Source organism: Aspergillus tubingensis, assembly GCF_013340325.1.
Source record: "Aspergillus tubingensis WU-2223L DNA, scaffold_3, whole genome shotgun sequence".
Classification (NCBI taxonomy): domain Eukaryota; kingdom Fungi; phylum Ascomycota; class Eurotiomycetes; order Eurotiales; family Aspergillaceae; genus Aspergillus; species Aspergillus tubingensis.
Window position 1 is genome coordinate 803,471 of NW_023336277.1, and position 23,913 is coordinate 827,383.

At 48.0% G+C, this 23,913-nt stretch overlaps 8 protein-coding genes and 2 non-coding genes across 10 annotated transcripts; 7 read left to right on the forward strand and 3 right to left on the reverse strand.

Annotated features, from left to right (window-relative positions):
• Positions 1 to 89: 89 nt before the first annotated feature.
• Positions 90 to 1,075, forward strand: AtWU_01479 (SDR family NAD(P)-dependent oxidoreductase; the record flags this gene model as incomplete). The annotated part of the gene is made up of 3 exons (XM_035496593.1): positions 90 to 159; positions 223 to 822; positions 870 to 1,075. The coding sequence occupies 3 exons, from the start codon at positions 90 to 92 to the stop codon at positions 1,073 to 1,075; spliced, it is 876 nt and encodes a 291-aa protein (XP_035352486.1).
• A 1,418-nt stretch (positions 1,076 to 2,493) lies between these two features.
• On the forward strand, positions 2,494 to 3,014 carry AtWU_01480 (CVNH domain-containing protein; the record flags this gene model as incomplete). The annotated part of the gene is made up of 3 exons (XM_035496594.1): positions 2,494 to 2,635; positions 2,741 to 2,922; positions 3,006 to 3,014. The coding sequence occupies 3 exons, from the start codon at positions 2,494 to 2,496 to the stop codon at positions 3,012 to 3,014; spliced, it is 333 nt and encodes a 110-aa protein (XP_035352487.1).
• A 3,071-nt stretch (positions 3,015 to 6,085) lies between these two features.
• Positions 6,086 to 7,889, forward strand: AtWU_01481 (sugar porter family MFS transporter; the record flags this gene model as incomplete). The annotated part of the gene is made up of 5 exons (XM_035496595.1): positions 6,086 to 6,253; positions 6,309 to 7,045; positions 7,109 to 7,160; positions 7,209 to 7,559; positions 7,605 to 7,889. The coding sequence occupies 5 exons, from the start codon at positions 6,086 to 6,088 to the stop codon at positions 7,887 to 7,889; spliced, it is 1,593 nt and encodes a 530-aa protein (XP_035352488.1).
• A 442-nt stretch (positions 7,890 to 8,331) lies between these two features.
• AtWU_t33 lies at positions 8,332 to 8,413 on the forward strand. The gene has a single exon. It is a non-coding gene; the product is annotated as a tRNA-Ser (tRNA).
• Positions 8,414 to 10,672: 2,259 nt separating this feature from the next.
• Positions 10,673 to 12,009, forward strand: AtWU_01482 (intradiol ring-cleavage dioxygenase; the record flags this gene model as incomplete). The annotated part of the gene is made up of 5 exons (XM_035496596.1): positions 10,673 to 10,910; positions 10,963 to 11,115; positions 11,164 to 11,306; positions 11,367 to 11,532; positions 11,582 to 12,009. The coding sequence occupies 5 exons, from the start codon at positions 10,673 to 10,675 to the stop codon at positions 12,007 to 12,009; spliced, it is 1,128 nt and encodes a 375-aa protein (XP_035352489.1).
• A 575-nt stretch (positions 12,010 to 12,584) lies between these two features.
• On the forward strand, positions 12,585 to 13,376 carry AtWU_01483 (short chain dehydrogenase family protein; the record flags this gene model as incomplete). Its single annotated transcript, XM_035496597.1, has 1 exon — positions 12,585 to 13,376. One exon carries the CDS (start codon positions 12,585 to 12,587, stop codon positions 13,374 to 13,376), a length of 792 nt encoding a protein of 263 aa, XP_035352490.1.
• Positions 13,377 to 14,371: 995 nt separating this feature from the next.
• AtWU_t34 lies at positions 14,372 to 14,511 on the forward strand. Its single transcript has 2 exons — positions 14,372 to 14,409; positions 14,468 to 14,511. It is a non-coding gene; the product is annotated as a tRNA-Ser (tRNA).
• A 457-nt stretch (positions 14,512 to 14,968) lies between these two features.
• AtWU_01484 (putative hexose carrier protein) lies at positions 14,969 to 16,663 on the reverse strand (the record flags this gene model as incomplete). The annotated part of the gene is made up of 5 exons (XM_035496598.1): positions 14,969 to 15,471; positions 15,522 to 15,628; positions 15,689 to 16,388; positions 16,440 to 16,520; positions 16,597 to 16,663. 5 exons carry the CDS (start codon positions 16,661 to 16,663, stop codon positions 14,969 to 14,971), a joined length of 1,458 nt encoding a protein of 485 aa, XP_035352491.1.
• An 819-nt stretch (positions 16,664 to 17,482) lies between these two features.
• On the reverse strand, positions 17,483 to 18,735 carry AtWU_01485 (vanillin dehydrogenase; the record flags this gene model as incomplete). Its single annotated transcript, XM_035496599.1, has 4 exons — positions 17,483 to 17,817; positions 17,911 to 18,042; positions 18,111 to 18,341; positions 18,525 to 18,735. The coding sequence occupies 4 exons, from the start codon at positions 18,733 to 18,735 to the stop codon at positions 17,483 to 17,485; spliced, it is 909 nt and encodes a 302-aa protein (XP_035352492.1).
• A 2,380-nt stretch (positions 18,736 to 21,115) lies between these two features.
• On the reverse strand, positions 21,116 to 22,996 carry AtWU_01486 (MFS transporter; the record flags this gene model as incomplete). The annotated part of the gene is made up of 3 exons (XM_035496600.1): positions 21,116 to 22,123; positions 22,170 to 22,559; positions 22,604 to 22,996. The coding sequence occupies 3 exons, from the start codon at positions 22,994 to 22,996 to the stop codon at positions 21,116 to 21,118; spliced, it is 1,791 nt and encodes a 596-aa protein (XP_035352493.1).
• Positions 22,997 to 23,913: the final 917 nt, after the last annotated feature.

A 23,913-nucleotide genomic window follows, 5' to 3' on the forward strand; every position in this document is an offset into this window, starting at 1 on the left:
GGGTGGGTTTATATAACTGGGATCATGGATAAAAAATTCTGATTGTTCTTTCACATCACATCACATCACTCGAGGGCTATTCCATCAAGATGCCGTACGATATCAAGGATTTATTCAACGTGCGCGGCCTAGTTGCCGTCATCACCGGCGGGAGCTCTGGTATGTGATGCGGTCACTTTTAAAATATTCTATTACAAGCTGATGATTATGTTACTATCGCAGGTCTGGGCAAGACGATGGCTCTCGCCCTCGCTACCAATGGAGCCAGCAAAGTCTATATCCTGGGCCGTCACAAAGAGACTCTCGAAGATACAGCCGACATGCATCCCGGTGTTATCATCCCTATCGTTGCTGATGTAGGCTCAAAAGCCTCTCTTGCTGCCGCTGCCGACCAGATTCATACTGAAACCGGATACATCAACCTGCTCGTCGCCAATGCAGGGATGCTTTATATGGACTCACCAGAAGCTATCAGCGTAAAGGTCGGTCGCACTTTACAGGAGAATGCGACTCCTGATGAGTTGGAATCCTTCCTCATGGATACCCCCGTCGATGAATTTCTAGACACGTTCCGGGTAAACACAACAGGGGTTTTCTACACCATTGCGGCCTTTGTTTCATTACTGGATAAGGGCAACAAGCGAGGAAATGTCTTTCAGAAGAGTCAGGTCATCGCTGTGAGCAGTGTAGCAGCACATAACCGGAGAGTCGTTGGCGGCTGTGCGTATGGAATGAGCAAGGCAGCTGTGATAATGTTGATGAGGAAGATGATGACGTATTTGATTCCTCATGGGATTCGAGCAAATACTATTTCTCCTGGCTGTGAGTATTCCTATCTGCATGTTGAGACTAAATGCTGACTGGAACAGTGTTCCCGAGTAATCTGTGTGGAAGCCCAGCCAACGAAGAGATCTCTGTCGAGGGCGCGTTTGACCGCGAATTCATTCCGCTGCAAAGAGCAGGCCGGCGCGAAGAGATTGCTGGAACCATTCTGTATCTGGCCAGTAAGGCAGGCGGATACGTTAATGGAGATTTGCATCTGATTGACGGGGGGATGGCAGGGTGCAGCAGTTGATTTTGATGCTGTGGTGGATTATTCTCTTTTCTTGAGTTCACTGGTGTTTTGGTCAGCTGTATTGACCACATGATATTGGGTTTTGCATAGCCAGGTTGGGAACCGGGGTTTATATATATACACTGTCTTAATCTAGAATGTTAGTCTAATAATACTATATATTCTTTTTTTCTACTGAAAGATCACCCAGAATGATTCTGCTGTGTACTCACGCTGTACTTCACAAACCCTAGGTAAGTGTAATACCACAGTGGCACAATCAACATCATCACCCTGTAGAGGCTGCAGGGTATTAACCTGAGTCAATCCTACTAGTACCAATAGTAGTATGATCATAATATATATTACACAACACCCACAGTAGCACGAATACTACTGGAATAGGAGCATCCATCCGGACTGTGCCACCACCCAACTTGAACCATCGTCATAACTGCCAAGGATGATAGTCACACCAAGCCTTCCACAGCAGTACGTAGTACTTCGTAGTAAAATGACCATTTGCCTCCCAGGGAGCTGTGGAGTGGGGATGTGGCGATGCCAATGCTACTAGTAAGTAGTGATTGTGGCTGTTCAGATCAATTTAGTATTATATTTTTAGAATGTGGCTGGAGCAATGAGCCCACTGCGGTTTCAGGTGGATTGATATGACTGGTCTTTTGGGAGATTGGTGCCTTAGGCAGAAGTGAAAGAACATGATGCTTCTAGTGGACATGGACAAGTAAGATACTCTTATTTACTATAGTTATCTCCTAATATTGAGGTAATTGAAGATGCTACTCCGTAGATAGTAACTAACTTAGTACTGCAATGAATGTAGACTATTGAAAGTCACGCGACCGTCTGTCTTGCCCGGCCCACTCGATCCCTGTGCGGATCATTCCATCATTTCTTCTCTAAGCCCGATCCTTTCCATTCAGTCAGTCCAACGGTACTGGCACTCGGGCGGAACCGAACCAGCCATACTACAATACTACCATCGTAAATATTTATATCGAAGGCAATAAATAATATAGTATACTATATATTCTATCCCCTTTCAAAACAAATCAGCAGCAGCAGAACCTTCCAGCACCTAAACAAGTAAATGCTGCCTAGCCCCACTACTACATCCACAATCCACCCCTCTTTTTTTTTAAAGGGAAGGGAAAATCGACCCACTCGAGCTTCCCTTCCTGCAGGGTGACTTCACCAGCAGCAGCAATCCCCAATCTCAGGGTCTCCATCCAGAAGGTTAGCAGCTAGTAGCTAATTCAGTTTCAGTAGGGCAGCAATGCTTGCGATCTTCCAACTTATATAAACCCTTCCACTTGACCCAGTTTATTCCCTCTTCCTTGCTCAACTTCTCTCTACTCTACTCTCCTCACCCCATCTCACCTCACCCCCTTTCTTTCTCAAAGAAAAATATACCTACGAAAATGTCCTTCCACAACAGCTGCCAAAACATCCACCTCATCCACGAGCCCGGTGCTACTTTCCTGCACGCTGAGGTGCGTCGTGCGAATGGCGAGTATGTCGCTCGCAAGATCCGTCTTGATAGACATATTGGAAATACGGATGGTATGATCCCTTTCACCCCCCTTTTTTCCCCTCTTGTTTTCTTTCGAATGTTAGGTAGCGAATACATGGTATTGATACTGACTGTTAATAATTTGATTTGTATAGGCTGGTTCATCTGGGGCGGCTCCAACTTCACCGAAACCGCCAATGACATTCAGCTCGAGAACACTGGCCGCGGTCCCAAGTTGACGGCGTACTTGAGGAAGCGGGATGGCGGATACAGAGAGTTGCAGGGATTGTATCTGGCGGATAAGATTGCTAATGAGAATGGGGAGTTGGTGTTTAAGGTATGTATCCCCCCCAACATTTTACTTCATTGTGGTGGAATGTTGGTTCTGTGGATTTGGGCTGACGTGGTGTGGTATCATAGGGACCTTAGATACATCATCAGTATCTAGCACCGAGAACGGGAGATATGGGGAGGTAACCAGTATTAAGAGATACAGTGATTTTGTATGATTGGAGATATTGCATAGCGAATGATGAATTATTTTAATATATAAACCAATCAGTTTCCTAAACGTAATGCTTCTACTTATCATTTGAACATCCAGATGATAGGCCAGTAATAAATGTAATTATACCCGATGAGGGGCAGGGCACTCACTCACTGCCTTGCTACATATTATATATATACCCCTTAAGGAATGTTGCAGCCATCAACTTGCCACATAAGTACTACATGCATATGATGTGCTGTTCTGGTTGGTTAATTCTCTATCTTTTATGGACAGTGTGTAGGCTGTGCTTACTATGTGCGTACGTAAGTCATTCAATCTGTATTTGTATTTGTGAGTGAGCTGAGGGGATAGTAGTTACCTACATGTTGTGTTACCTTTCTTGTGGAATGGGTGGTTGATGATTATCCTGATAAGGGAGAGGATGATGGTTATGCTTAGGCTTATGCTTATGCTTACTTGAGCTTAGTAGCAGTAGATGGTGTTAAGCGCTTTGGTATTATGGGTGTCGGAGCTGAATATATGTCCTTGTTTTGCTGATTGTAGTTCTAATATCAATGTATGCTGTAGTGTTGGTATTTGCAAAGCTTGGCTGGATTAAGAGTACCCCACATTCTTAGTAGTGAGTAAGTTGGTTGTTGGTCGGGAGCTGACAGACAGGATGCCTGACCACGCGGAGGAAGGGGGCCATGTGGGTGATGCCTTACTTATTACCCCGCAGTGTTGGTAACTTTAGTAGTTAGGTGATGTTAGGGGAGAAGGAAATCAATTTGGGTGAAGAAGTGTATTAAGAGAATAAGTTATGATAATATAGTTAATCGATAAATTCTGTGTATTAGTAGCTAAGATAAATAATTTGACAGGAGTTAAATAGAATGGATAGATAAATAGTAGCGGATGAATTCCCGCCATGCTACTGCAAGATCACCATAAGGCTACTATTCACCACCGATCATACGGTATCCACTTGAATAGATGTGTGGTGATACAGTCCGTATCAAAGGAGGTAAACTGTTGTAGTGGTTGCTTTTTATTCCCAGAAAATAGATGGATCTCACTTCTCACCGATACCACCTCACATGACCGGGATCCGTCCCAGTAGCCTGTAACACCGACATGACAGACCCTTGCAGTGTGACTGCACTTGAGACGTCTTTCGGACATACTCCTTTCTCATTCGTGGCAAGCGGAAGCTGTGTATTTAATAGTAGTCTAGATGACCGAAAATGCTCACCGGGTCATTGATCCATGGTAGTTAGTATGGTTTGAGGCAATTCTTGTCATGATGTCTTGATATCCATGGCCTCTCGCTTCTAGCGCACCCAACTTACGATGCGTATAGCACGGGTAGTATAATTGATTGCATCTCGTATTGACACACTCTCGGCTAAAGTTGAATTTTTCTGGATGGCGTCTGCACTGGCGGGACGAGACGTCGTGGTCGCCAAGCCTCTTGGCATGACACGCTGATTTGAGATGGCGAAGACATTCTCCTACCCTAGAACAAGCCAGACAGGGCCGAAATAGACCCATTGGAGGAGGCAAGTCACCCGGATAGGCCACTCCAGGAGAAGAAAAAGAAAATAAACCACGTGTGAAGCTGAAAGAGCCTTTCGGTCAGGTCCGAGGCTGTTCCTCCAGCTGGGATACTGACCCAACAAAGAATCCCGCGGACGGAGGGCCACTTCGGACCAAGACCTGGATCCGGACAGGAGACCAGTTACCTTCCGACTCAGCGGGCTGGGCAACCTTCAATAGTCGTGGTGGCGTCGCGGCCGTCTGTTCTCGCTACCAGGTGTTCTGGAGGGGATGGCTCGTGATTAGCTACGGTCATGGACCATTGTCGGAAAGGTTACATTGGAGCTTAACATGGCGACTGATAATTTCTGGGAATCGTGAACTGGGGAGTCGAGAACAATGAGGGTGACATGTCAGGGTCAAAGAAAGATGCTTACTAGGTTGCCCTGATAGGGCAGGAGTGCTCTGTCAGTAGTCTGTGTGAACTGTGAAGGTTGACCAGGGTCCAAGAAGCTCATCTCGTGATCGGAAACCCAAAATGACAGCACTAAGCAGATCCGGCTAGACTGGCACTTGATTGTGGGGAATCCTTCCTCTGCGCAGCACGTGGTAGGTTCAATTTTCCGACCCCTGTGAAACCCCGCCAATCAGAGTGAATGCCAGAGCCAGACGGGGTTTGCCGGCCTGGACCGAGTTTCTGTTTGGCTGTTGGCAACTAAATCCTGTCAACAAGTCGTACTATACTAGCTTGACTTGCAGACTTACTATACCTTCTATGGAGTATAGCAGTGACTCGTGCTGGGTTGAATCTGGACTCCCCCGTAAACCGTTGCCCCCCCCTGTGGGTACATTTCTTACGGTCAACCTGGGGAAACCAGGTCTGGGGTCGTACAGAACTTTCCCCTGTTGGTAAAACCTAACTCTCCGGGAAATTACCTCAGCCTGATGATTGGACATGCAGGCAGGATGAGAGGCATTCACCTCGAAGCCAGCCATCCGAATCAAGACTGGTGGTAATTTCGGCTTCTGGGTCCTGTGCATGCCATCGGTCGACTGCAGTGAATACCGCTCCACAGCAATCGCCGTCCTGCAGCCCAACGAGTCACGGCCGGTGGCCAAACTGGACAGACGGCACGGTGGCCAAAGCTGGAGAACCCCATGGGCATTCCCCGGAACCGATGCTGGCCCGATTCTCAACGGGAAGTCGCGAGTCCAGCAGTGAGCTGAGCATGATGCAACTTGGACCCTCGCACAGGATTATAAAACCGACCAATACCCCTGATCTCGGTTTTTCTTGTCTTGTTTCTCGGTGCTTCCCCTCTTCCTTTTCTCCGTCACCTTCCCTCATATCCCCCGGTCTTCGTGTGAACGCCGCTACCTTTCTCTCATTGCTGCCATATAGGCTTCTGCCCACCCTTCTTCTTGTCACTTTCTTTCACTGTGCGGACCATCACACAGTCTATCCTCAGTAGCCATGGCTGATGGCTTCGTGGACGCCTCGCGCGTCGAGGCCCCAGTCACCCTCAAGACTTACTTGATGTGTGCCTTTGCGGCTTTTGGTGGTATCTTCTTCGGTTATGACTCGGGTTATATCAGCGGTGTCATGGGGATGAGATACTTCATCGAGGAGTTTGAGGGCTTGGTATGTAGCGTCATCGCAACAACTAATAAGTTAAGAGGGGACTGACTTCTATTAGGACTATAACACTACCCCCACAGATTCCTTCGTCCTCCCGTCCTGGAAAAAATCGTTGATCACGTCGATCCTCTCGGCTGGAACCTTCTTTGGTGCCCTCATTGCGGGTGACTTGGCAGACTGGTTTGGTCGTCGCACTACCATTGTCAGTGGTTGTGTGGTCTTCGTCGTTGGTGTTGTCCTGCAGACCGCTTCGACCTCCTTGGGTCTGCTAGTTGCCGGGCGTCTGGTCGCGGGATTCGGTGTGGGCTTTGTCTCCGCCATTATCATCCTGTACATGTCTGAGATTGCACCTCGCAAGGTTCGCGGTGCTATTGTCTCAGGGTACCAGTTCTGCATCACTATCGGGCTCATGCTGGCCTCATGCGTCGACTACGGTACTGAGAACCGTCTCGACTCGGGCTCCTACCGTATTCCAATCGGCCTTCAGCTCGCCTGGGCTATCATCTTGGGAGGTGGTCTGCTCTGCCTGCCCGAGTCCCCTCGTTACTTTGTTCGCAAGGGTAACCTGGCCAAGGCTGCGGAGGTCCTTGCCCGCGTTCGTGGCCAGCCCCAAGACTCGGACTATATCAAGGATGAGCTGGCTGAGATCGTGGCAAACCATGAGTACGAGATGCAGGTGATCCCGGAAGGTGGATACTTCGTCAGCTGGATGAACTGCTTCCGCGGCAGTCTGTTCTCTCCCAACAGCAACCTTCGTCGGACAGTCCTGGGTACTTCCCTGCAAATGATGCAACAGTAAGTCACAACCTTGCCACACCCACACACAATATGTGAAGAGAGATACTTACTGTCCTTCAGGTGGACCGGTGTCAACTTTGTCTTCTACTTTGGAACGACCTTCTTCCAGTCGGTGAGTGAGATCGATCTGTACCCGAGATGATGCGCTGACAGAGTATAGCTGGGAACCATTGATGACCCCTTCCTCATCAGCATGATTACCACTATCGTCAACGTCTGCTCGACCCCCGTCTCCTTCTACACAATTGAGAAGTTTGGCCGCCGTTCGCTCCTTTTGTGGGGAGCACTTGGCATGGTCATCTGCCAGTTCATTGTCGCTATCGTCGGCACCGTGGACGGCAGCAACAAGCACGCTGTCAGCGCAGAAATTTCCTTCATCTGCATTTACATCTTCTTCTTCGCTAGTACGTGGGGCCCGGGTGCCTGGGTCGTGATTGGCGAGATTTTCCCCCTGCCTATTCGGTCGCGTGGTGTGGCTCTGTCGACGGCTTCAAACTGGCTGTGGAATTGCGTAAGTGACTTGCTCCCCAATTGACGAAACCTGCTGACCAGTCAGATCATCGCCGTCATTACCCCCTACATGGTCGACAAGGATAAGGGTGACCTCAAGGCCAAGGTATTCTTCATCTGGGGCTCACTGTGCGCCTGCGCTTTTGTCTACACATACTTCCTCATCCCGGAGACCAAGGGTCTCACTCTTGAGCAGGTGGACAAGATGATGGAAGAGACCACGCCTCGTACCTCGGCCAAGTGGAGACCGCATGGCACCTTCACGGCCGAGATGGGTCTTACTGCGAATGCTGTGGCCGAAAAGGCTACTGCGGTTCACCAGGAGGTGTGAGGGACGGGATGTCAGTTTCGACAGTGGTTTGCTGCTGACGACGAGTTGGTGGGTCTGCATACAGAAGGGTATGCTCGGTTACTATGATTAATCTATTTTGCTTATTTCTGTTTACTTTACGTTAGTGATAGCTAAGTAATGACGCATGATACCAATATTTCGTATCTTTGTGACTTATTCCTCTCCTTGTCTTCTCGTACGGTTTGGAGGGTAGAACTCATGTAACAATTCCAGGCAATTTGGAATCCTCAACGCCTCGCTAAGAGGAGAAAAAGCTATCAGAAACTTTTTACCGCGGAAACCACATTATCAGTCCCGCCAGGAGCATGTCGCAGTAAAAATTGGCTGGTGCGACAGGAAGTGGGGATTGTTGTGTCCCTGATTCTAATCATGTGGCTTGTCGAAGCACCCTTATAGTCCATTAAGACAGTGAACTTACTAAGACAACATGGCCGAGTGGTCTAAGGCGATAGACTTGAAATCTATTCTCTTCGGAGGCGGCGGTTCGAACCCGTCTGTTGTCGTTTTTTGGCCCATCCGTTTTTTTCTAGGTGGGACTCCCCCACCTATTTTTGATCGCGCTTTTGCTTTCCTTATCAATCACTCTAAATCTAATTATTTTCAATCCATATTAAAGTTTATTCATATCGCCGAAATATGGGTTGAATGTCGATCTTGTATAGTAGTAGACTAGAGTAGGCAGACACAAATCACTAGGGCCATCCATACGTCGAGGAAAATCAATAGCTACCCAACCATCTACACAGTACAAGTAGTGGATTCGATGCATCGTCATCATATCCCTGTGAGTTATCTAGATCGAGAGAAGTTCCCGATGGGTCCCGATGTGAAGTCGTAATCATCTCATTAGGAGCATAAAAATGCTTATGCTCAATGTAGGAGTATATTTTGACGAGGTGTGGAGTTGGTTTGTCGTAAATGCTTCTAGTAACTAAGGTAAAAAAGGCTGCTTTACTATATCTACAACTACAACCAACGTTACAAAAGGGTCTACTTAGTCACAAGTACAATAATAACTATCTACAGTAAAAGTAGTAGAATGCATCCGCCGTGCCGAATTAGATCAGGCGTGGTTCCGCTCTGCCAAGCCACGCCGCGGCGGAGGGCCTACGTATACCTACGTACACCCGCCGCCGATCTTCTCTCACTTTCTCTCCGCCCGTTGCAATGCTTCGCAACGCATTTCTTCGGCTCCACGAATCACCTCTCATTGTTTACTCAGTGTGTGTGTTTGCCAAGCCGCCGGCTGTTTGTGCGTGATGAGCCTATTCCTAATGATGTGGATATGCGTGACGCCCCCCACGGCCTTGCAGGGCAACCCGCTTACGTGACAGGGTGTTTGTCCCTGATTTTGGGGGTCTTCCTCTTCTGTTTACGTCCCTGTCTAATTTTTCCCTTCGATTAGAGGGTCCTGGGTCCTAGATGGATAGCTTACCTTGTCGCCTGAGCGGGTCAAGGGATTACGTGCTGGCTGTCTCCATTTCGTGCCCTTGATGGGAGGCTGTGATAAGGGTACGATGCTAGATGACGACGTTCATACTGGCATTGGCTGCAAGGCTCTGTGCTGGAGGTGTGCTAATCTTGGGTTTTACATGATAGGGCATGGTCTTTGATCCGCGTTGACTATGCTGTTGATCTACGCACGGCCATCTGCTTTGCTTGTGGAAGGAAATTATTCCTCGAACGGTTCAACTTCGGCCCTGTCAGTCCGCGCCACAGTCCTCCGGATTCTCTCCATTCAGATCACGGATAATTGGCGTGACCGATGCATGGAATGGCCCGATACTGATTGATTCGGCCAATAATAGCCTTTCGAGGTCCTCGGGCCGTGAAACTGCATGTGTGTCGACAGCTCCTTGTTTGCTCCTGGTTGCCAAGTCCGGCGGCATCCGGATCATTAAGCACCCTGTGGACAGTCTTTGCAGCAAGGAGATTGATTAACAGGACGACAAGCTTCGGATATTTGGGACATTCAATTGCCGGTGGTGCCAAGCTTCCTCAAACTGGATGATTAAGCGGCACATCCACTTGGTGGAGACGACGATCAACTTGGATCGTGGCTCGGTAGCGAGGGTGTTGGAGTTAGATCCTGTTGGAGCATACTTTGCTGTTGACTGATGACTGGCCGAGGTATTCGTTGTTCTCTTTTCAGAATCTTGGAATGACTGGACTGGAGGGATACGTTCTGAATAAAAAGGCTGACCTGCTTTTGCTGGTAGGTATGAGATACTATGGTGACTAGATTTCAACTTCCATGGCTACCCTTCTGGTTGGAGACATCTAGCTAGCGAAGCTAGAAGCTTCTCAAGACCCATACAGGTCCCAATTATCGAGATGGGTTACCCTGGACTACCCTGAGCTAAACCGAAAACGCTGCGGACCTGAAAAGACGCCCATTTATGCATAAGCCTGTCACAACTTAGCCATAATTTAGCAACCCCTTCTCCACATGTGGATGTCGGGCCGCGTCGTCATGGGGGATCGTGCCCTACCTACCAAAGGTCTGGCCCCAGCACGATGAAGCAATTCGAAGCCATCCAAGCCCTTGGCGACAGCTGAACAATTGCCGGCGTTTCATTTGGCAGTCTGGTCTCTTGGTTGCGTCAGCTGGATAGCATCGTCTTGACGGGCATGATGTTCTGGAAAAAAGATATAAAGCGACCTGCCCCGGGGATAGATCTCATTAGCATCCAACAACATCCTCATCACCGCTCATTTTCTACCTTCAATCTCTTCCCTCATTTCAGTTGATATCCATCAAGATGGTCCAGCTTAACACGCTCCTTACCGGCCTGGCTGGCCTTGCCAGCGTCGTCTCTGCTCATCCCGGCCACGATATCCGTGCCGAAGCTGCTGAGCGCGCTGCCTTTATGAAGCGTGCTCCTCGTAGTCTGAGCGACTGCTCTGCGAAGCTCAAGGCCCGCGGCCTTGAGAAGCAGAGCATTGCTCGTCGCGAGAACGCTGTGAATGCCATTCGCCAGAAGAGGGGCCTGCAGACCCGTATGATCCTCACCTTACCGGTCAAGATTGATCTAGGCTAATTAAGATACAGACGCTCCCCTTCTCAAGGCTCGCGACCTCGACACCATCCTTAACACCACCCACCACTCGTCTCTGAACGTGAGCCCCGAGACTGATCCCAACGTCCTCTTTGCCTCCAACGCCACTTGCGTTCTTGGCCCGGATGTCACCCAGGGTCCTTACTGTATGACCATCTTTTCTCCAAAGGCATTTATGTAGCTAACCAGACCAGATGTGACTGGCGAGCTCATCCGCAACGACATCACCGAGACCCAGGAGGGTGTGCCTCTCTACCTGGACATCCAGCTCATTGACACCAGCACCTGCGAGCCCGTCCCCGAAATCTACATTGACATCTGGCACTGCAACGCTACTGTAAGCCACTTACCACTGACCTCATCTCTCTGCGTCGTGCAATACTGATTATATGTATAGGGTGTCTACTCTGGCGTGGCTGCCTCCGGCAACGGTGACTCCAGCGACACCTCCAACCTGGACGCCACTTTCCTCCGCGGTATCCAGCAGACCGACTCTGATGGTGTCGTGCAGTTCAACTCCATCTTCCCCGGCCACTACACCAGCCGTGCTACTCACATCCACGGTACGTCCCATCCCTCTGAGAAAATTATCAATAACTAACTCAACAACAGTTCTCTCCCACTCCCCCAACGAGACTACTGCTCTCCCCAACAACACCATCTCCGGTCTCTACACCTCCCACGCCAACTACGTCGGCCAGCTCTTCTTCGACCAGGACCTGATCACCAAGGTCGAGGCCACCAGCCCCTACAGCACCAACACCCAGGAGCTCACCGAGAACGCTGATGACAGCATCCTCTCTGAGGAGGCCGACACCATTGACCCCTTCGTCGAGTATGTCCTCCTCGGTGATGATGTGAGCGACGGTGTCTTCGGATGGATCTCCCTTGGTATCGACGTCTCTGAGAACAGCGAGATCACTCCTGCTGCGGAGTACACTGCTGATGGTGGAGTCGAGAACGACTCGTCCAGCTCTGGTATGGGCGGTGGCGGTGGCTCTGCCCCTAGCGGCGGCGCCGCCCCCAGTGCTTCTGCTTAAGTTTTGAATTGTATGAGTTGATTGTGAGGTGTTGTTTGTACTTGGTTGTTGCAGATGTAGGATAGCGAGGAAATAATATTAACTTAGTCGCTCGTTTTATCACTTCTGATACTGGAGTTAAAGATGGAGTGAGCGGTCCGTAGATTGAGTACTGAGATGATTTATTGGATAAGTAAGAGTTGCTGGAAGCAATGTTAAATTTTATCTATTTCATTAGTCTCTGCCTGTTTTACAGATATGCTCGTCACCTGATCATTGTGCCTGTTTTCTCAGCATCATCATCTCTTCTTGACTGAATATCCCAAGAACCATCCTCTCCCTCGACTGCATCTTACTCAACTATTCCCACGAACTATCCCAAGCTGGTCAGGTCAGTATAACTTTATGCAATTCTAGTCAGAAGAAACCTCGACATGTTGCAACCTTCACCGGAACCCCCTTCCATCTATGACCCGCCATGACATTGCAGTGAACTATAACTAACCCCAGCCAGCAAGGAACATACTGCTAACATCCATCACACAACGCCGAATCACAATCCATCCACTATACATCTATACACACCACCCTCCAAAATGTCCTCCCAGAACTTTCTCCCAAACATCCCCCCAAGCTCCCTCTGCACCACCTACCCCTACACCCGCCCAACCCTCATACGCCGCCTCTACTACAAGACCGACCCCAACCAAACGCCCTACCTCCACTTCACCAACGTCCCACCAACCCTCATCACCCAATACCTAGACCAAGACCAATTCCTCCTAACAAAGGCCCGAATCACCTACGACTACCCCTCCCGCACGCTAATCATGAAGGGCGGCCCTCATCGACAAGAACTAGCCAAGGGGCTCTTCGATAACGACTTCCTGATGTTCAGATATACTTTGGATAAATTTGCCCTCAGGCCACTCGGTGCTACGACCGTCGCCGAAGGAGATGCTGTGAAGGAGCCGGATTTGAGTTGGCGGCCGCGTGACTTACCCCCTGGACGGGCGAGGACCTGGCCTAGTTTGGTGTTTCATGTGGGCTGGCCGGAGGGATTGGAGTATTTGAGGGGGGAGGCGAGGTTGTGGCTTGAGTGGAGTAAGGGGGATGTGAGGGCGGTGGTGTTGATGGATGTTGGGAGGGAGGAGTTGGGGATTGAGAAGTGGGTGATGGGTGAGGAGGGACCGAAGTTGGATCGTCGGGTTGAGGTGAAGAGGAAGAAGGAGGGGGTGGTAGAGGTGCTGGGTGGGCCTTTTGTGATAACTTTTCAGGAGGCGTTTTTGAGGGATCCGGACCCGGAGAAGTTGTTGGAGAGGGATTGGGTGTGGGGTGGGGAGGAGATTAAGGAGTGTATGGGCTGTTTGGTGGATGGTCGGAATTGAGGGGTGTTGGGTGAAGTGAATGCATACAGACTTAATGGTGCGATCAGAATGCTTGCATAAGATGACGCCTGTATCCCGGTGATATATGGCTATAATGAAACTCCATATCACTGAGCGACCACCATTAATGAATGTGATACTGTGCGTCGATCCATCGGCAGATGTAGAAGTGGCTCGCGACATAAATTAGTTACCCCACTAAGCCTACTATTCCCATGGGATGATATAATAATCCACCCAAAGTCCGGAGGTAGCATAACCGTACTTCCAGTTACATCTATAAGAACAAATTATCATTTTGCTAACTTATACAACATGCCACTCAGCATCTACATGATTGTAAATACTAGCCGTGCAAAACTTACTACCAATGGCTTTTTTTTCCCAGTAAGAAAGAGCCCTCATCAAACCACCGCATCTTCTATGAACCATCAAGCTACTTATTTACCATAGACGAAGAGGGTGTACGTACCGAATTTTTTTTTTTTTTTTTTTTTTCTTCCTTCTCTGCAGGTACATAATCATCAGAGTTGATTCAGTCAACGACTATTAATCGTTACTATACGCATAAGTACTCTTTCACTGCCATACACGCTGTTGGCGTCTATAAGATATCCATTAATCAATGAGAGAAGCTAACTTTTGACTATTCCTGAGTGTATGTATGACATTGCATCCAAGTAAAAAAAAAAAAAAAAGATACTAAGCTGAACTATAAACTCCAAACGGACATTCCATTCCGTCTACAATCAACTTACCTGTCCCAGAAAACTCCACGAAAATACACAGAATATATTATCTCCACTCTCTTCTAATTTATATCTTAAATTGATTTCAATAATTCACTAAACCACACTGCAATCAATACTTAACCAATCATTCAATTAATTAAAGCTAACTATTCACAAATGGATGAATGATGCTGACTAATAATACCCCCAACTCCACTCGATAGTGGCCAAAACCCCCGCTGAAACAAAACTGCAATGAACAACGGCAAGGTGGTCGAGTGGTTTAAGACGTAAGACTTGAATCTGGCTTTTGGGATGATTACCTGAAATACGGTGATTGTTTCTTATCCAACAGACGATATCTTATACCTTCGGGTGCGCGTGTTCGAATCACGTCCTTGTCGTTTTGTTTTTTTATTATCCCTTTCCCATCTTCTCATCTTCCCACCTTGTCTTGCTTTCTCCTTTCTTTTTCGTTTCATGGATGAAGAGGGTGTGTGTAATTATGGATGATTGTTTGTTCGATTGAGGCTGTGAATTATTGTATTTCTATCTTGATATATAAGTAGTAGTGACCCAATCTTATGGTGAACACAGTTCAAGTCAGCTTTTTTTGGGTCATGTGGAACACTGCCTGCACACATGATGCCAGACCATTTACAGAAGCAATAATGAAGCTTATTAGTAAGCATGTCGGATATGGACGCATTGCGTCACCGTGGATCGGGCGGTGGTACTGACTCGGGCCCCCAAAAAGTATTGAAGCCTAACCCTACTTCCTGTGAGACCTCGGTCATCCCATGCCTTATCACATCACTGTTATATACAAATCACGTGATCTCTTAGACCTGATATGGCCAGCTATACCTGCTTACGCTCTGCATCAATGGATCTCACCTTGTGGGCATCCACTTCATCCGTTTTCGTTGGCGGCTCATCTCCAAAAATAATTCCGACTTCCTCGAGGCTGAGGCCCTGTGTCTCAGGTAGGAAGAACTTGAAGATGCACAACCCAAGACAGTTCGTTGCGATAAAGACAGAGTAGAACTTCCAGCCAATTCTATCCAGCGCAGACGGTGCGACCTGTGTCATCACAATTGCAGTAACACTAGTGCAGAATGTCGAGAGTGCTACGCCTTTAGAGCGCACGGAAGTAGGCAGAAGCTCAGCAGCGACAACGTAGACAGTAGAATTGAAGAACACGGAAAACGCGCAGGAGTAGATGAAGATAAAGGCAATTGCGGCTCTGGAAGCTGCGAGGTTGGTCCCGTCTCCGAATTGAGCGGATAGGGCCATACATATTGCGAGGTTTGTGGCGAGAGTTGCGCATCCTACCCAAAGTCTTGTTGTACGCTTCCACTTGTCTGAAGCCCTTTAGCATGGACATATCAATGATTGGGAAGAATGCACTTACCAGTTATAAAGGCGAGACTTATCAACTGCCCAATGACTCCCATGAAGCCGTAGATGCCACTGATAAGCAAAGCCTTTTCACCGGTAAAGCCGACGGTGGCATAGAAGCTAGGAAATATCAGTACCTAAATATGACATGTGATCAAGTCAGTGAAGTAGAGTGCTTACATAGACTGGAAGTTCTGAATGACGCTGACACCCGCAAGTTCCGTTATAGCTTGAACAAAGCAGGCGAGTGCGACCCGTTTGATATACTTCCTCGAAAGCAGTTGCGCAAGCCCCTTCATAAAAGAACCAGGTTTGACAGCTTCTTCAAGAAGAAATTGCTCCTGCATCTGAGCCATTTCTCGATTAATGTACTCCGACCCCTCGCCAACGTGCAGTTTCTGTATCACCGTATGGGCTTCTTCAGTTCTTCCTTTTGACACTAGCCATCGAGGCGTAAAGGGGATAAATAACGAGCCAACCAAAAGGATAACAGCGCATGGATACTGCATGGCAAGTGAAATACGCCAAGATAGATCTCCCTTGGCATAAGACCCTCCATATCCTACCCAATTAGCAGCCATGAAACCCAACGCTATTCCCATACCCTGAAAGCCAACCAGAATACCACGATTCTGGGGCTTAGATATCTCTGAGATATAGGTTGGGACGACGGGGAGGATCATGCCCGATGATAGGCCGGTAAAAAAGCGGCCTACAATGAACATGCCCACGTGGACTGATGCAGTCTGTAGTGTGATTCCTAAGATGGCTATGACACAGGCCAAGGTCATGGCTCGTTTGCGAGAAATGCGGTCTGCAGCCCAGCCACCGATGAAGGTACCAACACACTGTCCTGTATTATAGAGTGACACGACAGCACCTGTAGTGCGTCAGTAAAGGAAGAGGGTCAACGCTTAACAGTGGAACTCACCAGTCAAGGCTGTATCTTCACCGTGTAGAGGGAACATGTACTTATTAAAGGCTTCCTGGCCAATAATAGTCGCGATAATGCCTACCAAGAGGCATATAAGCAAGCTTCGTATGATATATATCTACCAGGCCACGCATGGGATCGGGTGCTCTCTCACCTGAGTCAATGCCATACATGGCCCCTCCAACAGAAGCCACGGCAACCGGTAAGTATACAGCAGTCATCTTGAGAACGGGAGGACTCCGGGAAGACAGTCAAGCAGTGGTGCAAAGTTCTGCGGGCTTTGTATTGAGATACCTACCTTCTGGAGACAAGGATGATCTTAAATACCAGTAAAATCGGAACGAACTTGGCCGATATCATGGCGTTTCCTAAAGGAGTCATATAGCTCAACCAAGTTTCCTATCTGGTGCTTCCCCAAGTTCTTAATATCTGAGATAGCTGCACGGTCAGGGGCCTCATCTGGGTGATTGATAGGGTGATGAGCACAACTTAGCCCAACATTAACCCGTCTAAATGCGGGGTTTGCCATAGCGTAAAATGTGGCATCCAGTTACTGTTGCGTTGTTGATAAGACCAATTTGAGGTTTTCCGATAAGCGCGGAGTAGAACACTATTGGTTATTGGTGTATTCATCTTCTCTTTAATCAGGACCCACTTCAACCGCCCTGACATCCATGCAGCCATCTGTGTATTGAAAATACTATCTGCAGAATGGTTCTTTGTGAGAACCGTGTTATTGCAAATATGCTCATATCGGTGTTCGGTTAACCAGATGCGATATACATTAAGACAAGGAAAGGAAATGTGGAGATACCCATTGGCGGCATGACTGTGCAACAAATCTTCTTTTCTTGCATCTAAAACTCTGTCGTCAGTTGCTAATGCGTAAGTCTTTTCTACTTGGCTTTATATGATTCACAAGCTTTGTTTAATCCGTGCTCACGAAGACTGCTCAAGTTCACACATCTTCCTGGCAATTATGAATAATACCTTTTGTTCTGAGCCTTTTGTTTAGATTCCCTCCAAACATCCTACATCCACTACTCCTCCATAATGCACTCACTATGAGTATTCAAGCTGTTGGTATGAACAGCACCGGAATTAATGATTCTTGCAAGGCGCAGTGCCCGTCTCAGATTGCAGGAGAAGATTTTATTTGCGATCTTCACTGCCTCATCCTTGCCGTCGAGTTGAATCAGAGACACCGTTGGCACAAAGGACTCTGCCTGGTACATCTCCATGTTTGGCTTTGCATCGCAAAAAGTAGCAGGGCGTATAATCTGTGTAGCCCCTTTTTTTCCCCGTTCTTGAAGCCACAATAGACAATTCTTGCCATTTTGTAAGGGCATCCAATACCAGATTACAGTTCCTTCGCCTGGCTTGTTCAGCTATAAGCGTAGCAGCATCGCTGCTCGATGAAAAAGCTTCCCTGTCCAGTCCTTCAAGTTCTTCCCAAATTCACTCCTACCGACCCGAACAACAAGAATCCGCTCAGTGCAAATGCAAATTTGACCAGCATTATTGAAAGCTCCAAGTATAAGCTCTCGTGCCGCCAAATCAAGGTCCACAACCTTGCAAACAACACCCGGTGCCTTTCCACCTAGCTCCAGGAGGACGGAGTTTATTACGACGCAGCAATCCGAGCGATCACACAACCTATCGCCTTACTTTCAGCAAAAGTTGTTACATTAGTTGCCGGGGGCTCTATGATAGCTTTGAGGGTTGTCGGCGCCGAGGTAAGGCTGCAGGCAATGAAATTGAGCAGGCCGGAGGGAAAGCCAGATTCATTGTAGATGGACCAGATCGCCCATAATGTGCGTGGATAGAGCTCCGACCCCTCAAGGACCACTGTACTTCCCGCGGCCAGTGCATAAGTTACTGATCGGAAGCTGCGCTTTCCTAGGTAGTGAAATCAATATCAGCTTCTCTTCCTCGGGGATCTCGCTTATAGCTGACAACTAACCATAGTGCCATTTCCAAAATAACGCTGTATATTTACCTGGCTGGAGTTCGCTAGACTTGGCATGTTTCCTTCAGTGGTCATGACTCTATTCGCGCAGTCAAGAAAGCATTCCCACGCACTGTCAACCTTGAAATTAGCCCACGTTGATTGAGCCCTAGTTACCTGGATCATATCATTTCCCAGTTTTGACAGTCGGCTTGTCATAAGCTCAGCGGCTTCGAGGAAAAGATCTCTGCGAGCAGGTGGGCTAGTATCTCTCCATGACTCGAGAGCACTAGGTGCGGCATCGACGGCGGAAAGTCCAGGTTCGTCTGCAGTTTCTGCATTCATATGCAAAGCCACTAGTCTTTTAATTGTGCACGTCGAACATGTTTGGTGATGGGAGGTGTTTTCTGCCTATGACAAGGGGCACTGGTGACCCGAGCTTTCTGCTGGCATCCATAGTGCATGTTTTTGTTAACACAGGCAATGAGAGATTTGTGTAGTTTCTAAGGTATATGTCAATTTCTGTTGTGGAGTTCCTGTTGCAAGTTGCACGTACCCAGAGTCGTTTGAGTTGTTGACGTCAACGTTTCAATTCAAGAAAGTTGACTAAGGATTGTAAGAACATCAGGTGAGCCACACAGCTAAACAACTAAGATTGCAGTGTCTCACAACGGGATCTACATGGACAAAAGGATATCCTGGGCGCATGTGGCACAAGAAAGCAGCATCATGAGTGGAATTTCGATTCCCTGCTTTGACCGTACCAGGATGACTTGAGGGTTATTATAGGTGTTGGTGTGCTGATTTTACTTTAGGATTTAAATTTACCCCGCAGCCTGATCGATTTTCAACAATTCTGCATTCCACCAAGAGTCGCCTTTATTGTCCTAGATGCCGAGGTGGGACATGTTACTTTGAATTTTCAGATTTTTGGGGGAAGAAGACGCTGCCGGTCGTAAAATTGCAAACTGAAAGACAAACCTTGAATGGACCCGAGGATAAGCCGGTAGTTGTGGAGCATTGAATAGTCAAAGATAGCCAATGACCCTGCTTTGCGCGCTTATCGGGTCTCTTCGCCCATTGCAATCGTGAATCATAGATTCGAGCCAGCGTAACGATTGCCATCTGGAGCTAGGATGGAGCCAAATAAGCTATGTATGAATATGAGAGATGCCGTTTCCATACCTGCTCAGTTTGTTCGACGTTGACTTTATCAATTTCATACTATCGCACACGTCTCGAAATCTCTCTTCGCAATGATTTCGATACCCCCAAATGACATGAGTAAAGTTGTGAGGTTAACTCCTCGCACGAAGTGTGGCCCTGATTTGGGTTTTTACTTCAAGTGCTCTGATGATTCTAAGCTTACCACGCGGCGTCTTGGTATGTTGGCATTATATAAAGGTATTTTGAGCTATCCTGACAGTGACTGTGTTAGACTTGGGATCACTTTAAATATCCCTAAAAGCGACTTCCGACGCGGTATTGCTATCATTAAGGAGTCGCTGGCTGAATTGCCTGACTATGAGCTTATCGAGACTGGCTCGCTTATGAAGGGAACGATCCCAGACATGTAAGGCCAATCAAGATTGGAACACTAAAAAGGTCAACAAGAGATTTGGATATGTCTGAATAGTGCTTTTTGTGTCTCAGTATCTTCTTGACTTCTTGAAGTACCGCTCTTGTTTGTTTCTTTAGCTGCCATACGAGTTGAAAACTACCATAATCATATTCTGTATTGTTCTCGTGACCCAGAATGTTCTTTAAAAAGGAGAGTGAGCGACGGTTGACAAGATTTGACGAAGACCTTGAAGGCTAATACTGGAGAACAGCCGAAGTGTGCTAGCACAAATTTGTTGGAGGATTTACATCAAGGGCCAAGGAACTGAAGCCATCCAAAATATTGTTGATTGATTGTATTATACGAACTAGCTACAGCTATAATGTAATCCACATGCGGCCTGGCCACACAAGCGGCCCGGCCACCACTTCGCGTTCCTTCCACCCTACTTAGGAAAAAGCCAAACAACTACCTACTAATCTACTAAAAAAGCTATATCAACAAGAAACTTGGTAGAATAAGAAGGCAGAACTGTTTTAGTTATTGTAGCTTTGGACAATAGTTAAATTCTATTTAATATATCAAGCGGCAGTGTTATATACAATCTTAAAAACCTATTAATATACCTCTAAAAAACTAAGGCAATTAGTAATAAAGATGAAACTATATAAATTAGTTTTCGTAAAAGAAAAAGGGTTAAAAAAGTAGGTATTCATTTATAAATAAAGAAGGCCTATTATCTAGGCCTTTCTAGATCTATGTAATAGCTATGATTTTGTTGTACAACACCTGTGGCATGCGGCCGCCAGCTCCTATTTTAATACTAATTCTTATACTGATTTGTTGGGCTTCTAATCCGGATTTTTATATTGGTATAGACCTAATCCCTTTCATTTTAGAATATATATTAGTCCTTAAAATCTTTAGGAGAATTAGAAATTCCTAGCAATTATTTTGCCAGTTAATAAAAAACTACTTCAACTGCTTTTGCCTTGTCTAACGAATATATTTACTATATTAAATAGTTTCTAATAATTTCTAATTCTTTCTTTTAATTATTAGAAAGTAGTATATTTACACTAAATCTTTGATAAAATCCCTCCAGAGTACTTTATCTACTTTGGAACAGAATTATTTCATATACAGTAGTAGATTTACTAAGTATCAACCAGCCGCATATGTACTCATCTTCCTTAACTTCTCCCCAAACTTCCAGAGAAACACCGGCGCCGGCACTCCCAACCCTATTGCGATAAATGCCAATAGACTATTTCCCCATCCGTAGTCCAGCGCTTGATACATATACGGTGCGAACAGTGGGAATCCAAATCCTGCGAGCGAGCGCATACACGCCACTGCTGCTAATGCGCTGGCGGCGAACCGTGTATACGAGTCGACGATATACGTCTGCAGACATTGGAAGGAGATGATATTGCCCATTCCGTACAGACACGCACCGATGTTCGGGGCGATCCAGTGGCAGTGTTTCTGGGCTGTCCAGCCGTAGATGAACAGGCCGGCGGGAATGAGGAACGCGCCCACGAAGAGCAGCGGGACGCGGAACTCGGGCTTCCCTACGCCGTTGTTCTTACCCTTGAGACGGCGGTAGATGCGATCGTTTAGCGGGGCGCAGATCTGTGAGCCGAGCCAGAAGCCCAGACCTAAGGAGATGTAGTTTAGGCCGCCGATGCCGGTGGATTCGTTGTAGTATTCTGGGCTGGTCCAGAGGGAGGGGAAGGTCGAGAGAACTAGGTACATGGTGCCGTAGATGTAGGCCATGTAGGCCGCTAGGGCTTGGACGATGGGTTGGGTGGAGAGGAGGCGGAAGGGACGGATGAGGGCGGCGCGCATGACCTGTCCGAAGGTTTTGTTCTGGCGCTCGAATTCGGTTTGGTAGTTTGTGTCGGCGGTTTCCTTGCGGAGTTTCTTGGCGCGCTTCTTGAGGATTATGGGGGCGTATGTTTCTTGCAGGAAGAAGAGGCCGGCGACTTGGATTACGCCGTCCGCAATGGACGTCGCGTAAAATACCCAGCGCCAGGTCGTGTTTTCGGCGATAAAGCCGCCGGCAATGGGGCCGACGGCTGGCCCGAGGAGGGGGGCGAGACTGTAGATGGCTACGCTTTTGCCGCGCTGTTCGGGCTTGAAGCAGTCTGAGAGGACACCACCACCGATCTAGTTTGTTAGATGGGTGTGTTGAACTGTGTGAGGGGTTGCTTACTGCTAGTGGAGCGCTACCGCCTAATCCGGCGAAGAATCGACAAACGATCATTTGTACTTTGGTCTGTGATACGCCGCAGCCGATGTTGAAGACGAGATACAGGAGGTTGGCTAACTGTAGAACTTTCACTCGACCGTAGATCTCGGAAAGCGGTCCGAGGAAGAGCGGCCCGACAGCGTAAGCAAGAATGAACACGGACAGAGTGAGCTGTGAGATGACCTCGTCCGTGATGTTGAACTCTGCAGATATCGCACTTAGGGCTGGTGCCACCATGGAGGAGGATACGGGCGAGATGAAGGTGAAGCAAGATACTGTCACCACTGCCGCCCACTTTTTCTTCATTGGCCAGTTCTTAGGGTTCTCTGGATCATCGGGGCCATCCCAGGTGACCTATCCTGTTAGCGCTAGAAATACAGCAAAGAAATCAGACATACTAATTTAGGGTCCGCTCTAGATTTGTCTGACCGTGCAGTCCGTGACTTCTCCAAGCCTGATGCCTGGGCTCCAGCTTCCAGATCGCGGTCACGCTCATTCACCACACCCCCGCGTACTTCGAGGACAGGCTCGTTTTTCTCCCCCGGGTCGTCGGACGATGAGTCCAAATCCAGCTCATTATCGCTGTGATAGACAGAATGATCATCTAGATGCCTTCCGGAATGTACTCTTTCCACCTGTGTGGTACTGTGTCTGGACCTCGATCTTGTCCGCGTCCTCAACGTCCCCAGTCGGTAAGGTCGTCCCGACAAAGACCCATCATCTGAGCTAGACAGCGACGTAGACCTCGACCTGGTGGACCCGGCTTCCGAAAACGAATGTTCTTTGGACATAACCACAGAATTCGACCAAAGGCAGAGAAGGGAACTATATCTACAGCTCCCAGCCAAGCCAAAACTTAAACAGGAACACCGTAAAAACAGAACTGAAACCTGGGCCTGGGGCAGCCCGGTTAATTATATCATCCTGACTGATCCATGGCTATTGAAACGGTGATAAAATCCCCGTTAACGCCGAATGTGGGGCGAATTTCTAGAATTTGCACTGGATGAAGCCATCATTGGTCAGCAGGTGAAGCTTGATGCTGGTCCACCAGTCGTCCCGGCTCCACGCTTATCAACGATTTGTGCACGGGAGCGGCATGGCCCGAGTCATTATGATCGAAACGGGCAATCCGACCTGTGAGCATTGCATTCGGGTCATTTTGATTGGCACGAGGCCATGACTGCGTGTCCGTTGACGGGAAGCGAGAAAACTTGCAGAGGAGGTGTACCGTTGCAAACGTGCATTGCCTGGAATGTGATGGGAAAACGTGACTGGCTGGAGGCTCGGCTGTCGGCTGTCCGGCACGTCACGTGGGTCACGTGAGGCGGCCCCCGCCGCCTTTCTTTGAGACTTTGGCCAATTATGGATAACTTTGCCTGCAGGATGCGATTGACGGGATGCATTCCCTGCTGAGCTGCCTGATCAGCACGCGGACGTCCGATACACCATCGTGTTACACTGTTGGCGCCTGCATGTCACTATCTTTGTTGCTGCCGATCACTTACTATTCTCCGACAAGACAGTTGACTCATACCGTTCTGGATTTTTATCCGGCTATGCTCTGCTTTCGCGGCCATGCATTGAGGACAACCTTGATGTATGTATGAATGACGATGTATGCTATTTACCAATCATGATTCGTTGCGCTGTCAATTTGACCTATCGACGCTACCATCTGTTACAAGGCCGTCAGGCACCAGTTCGG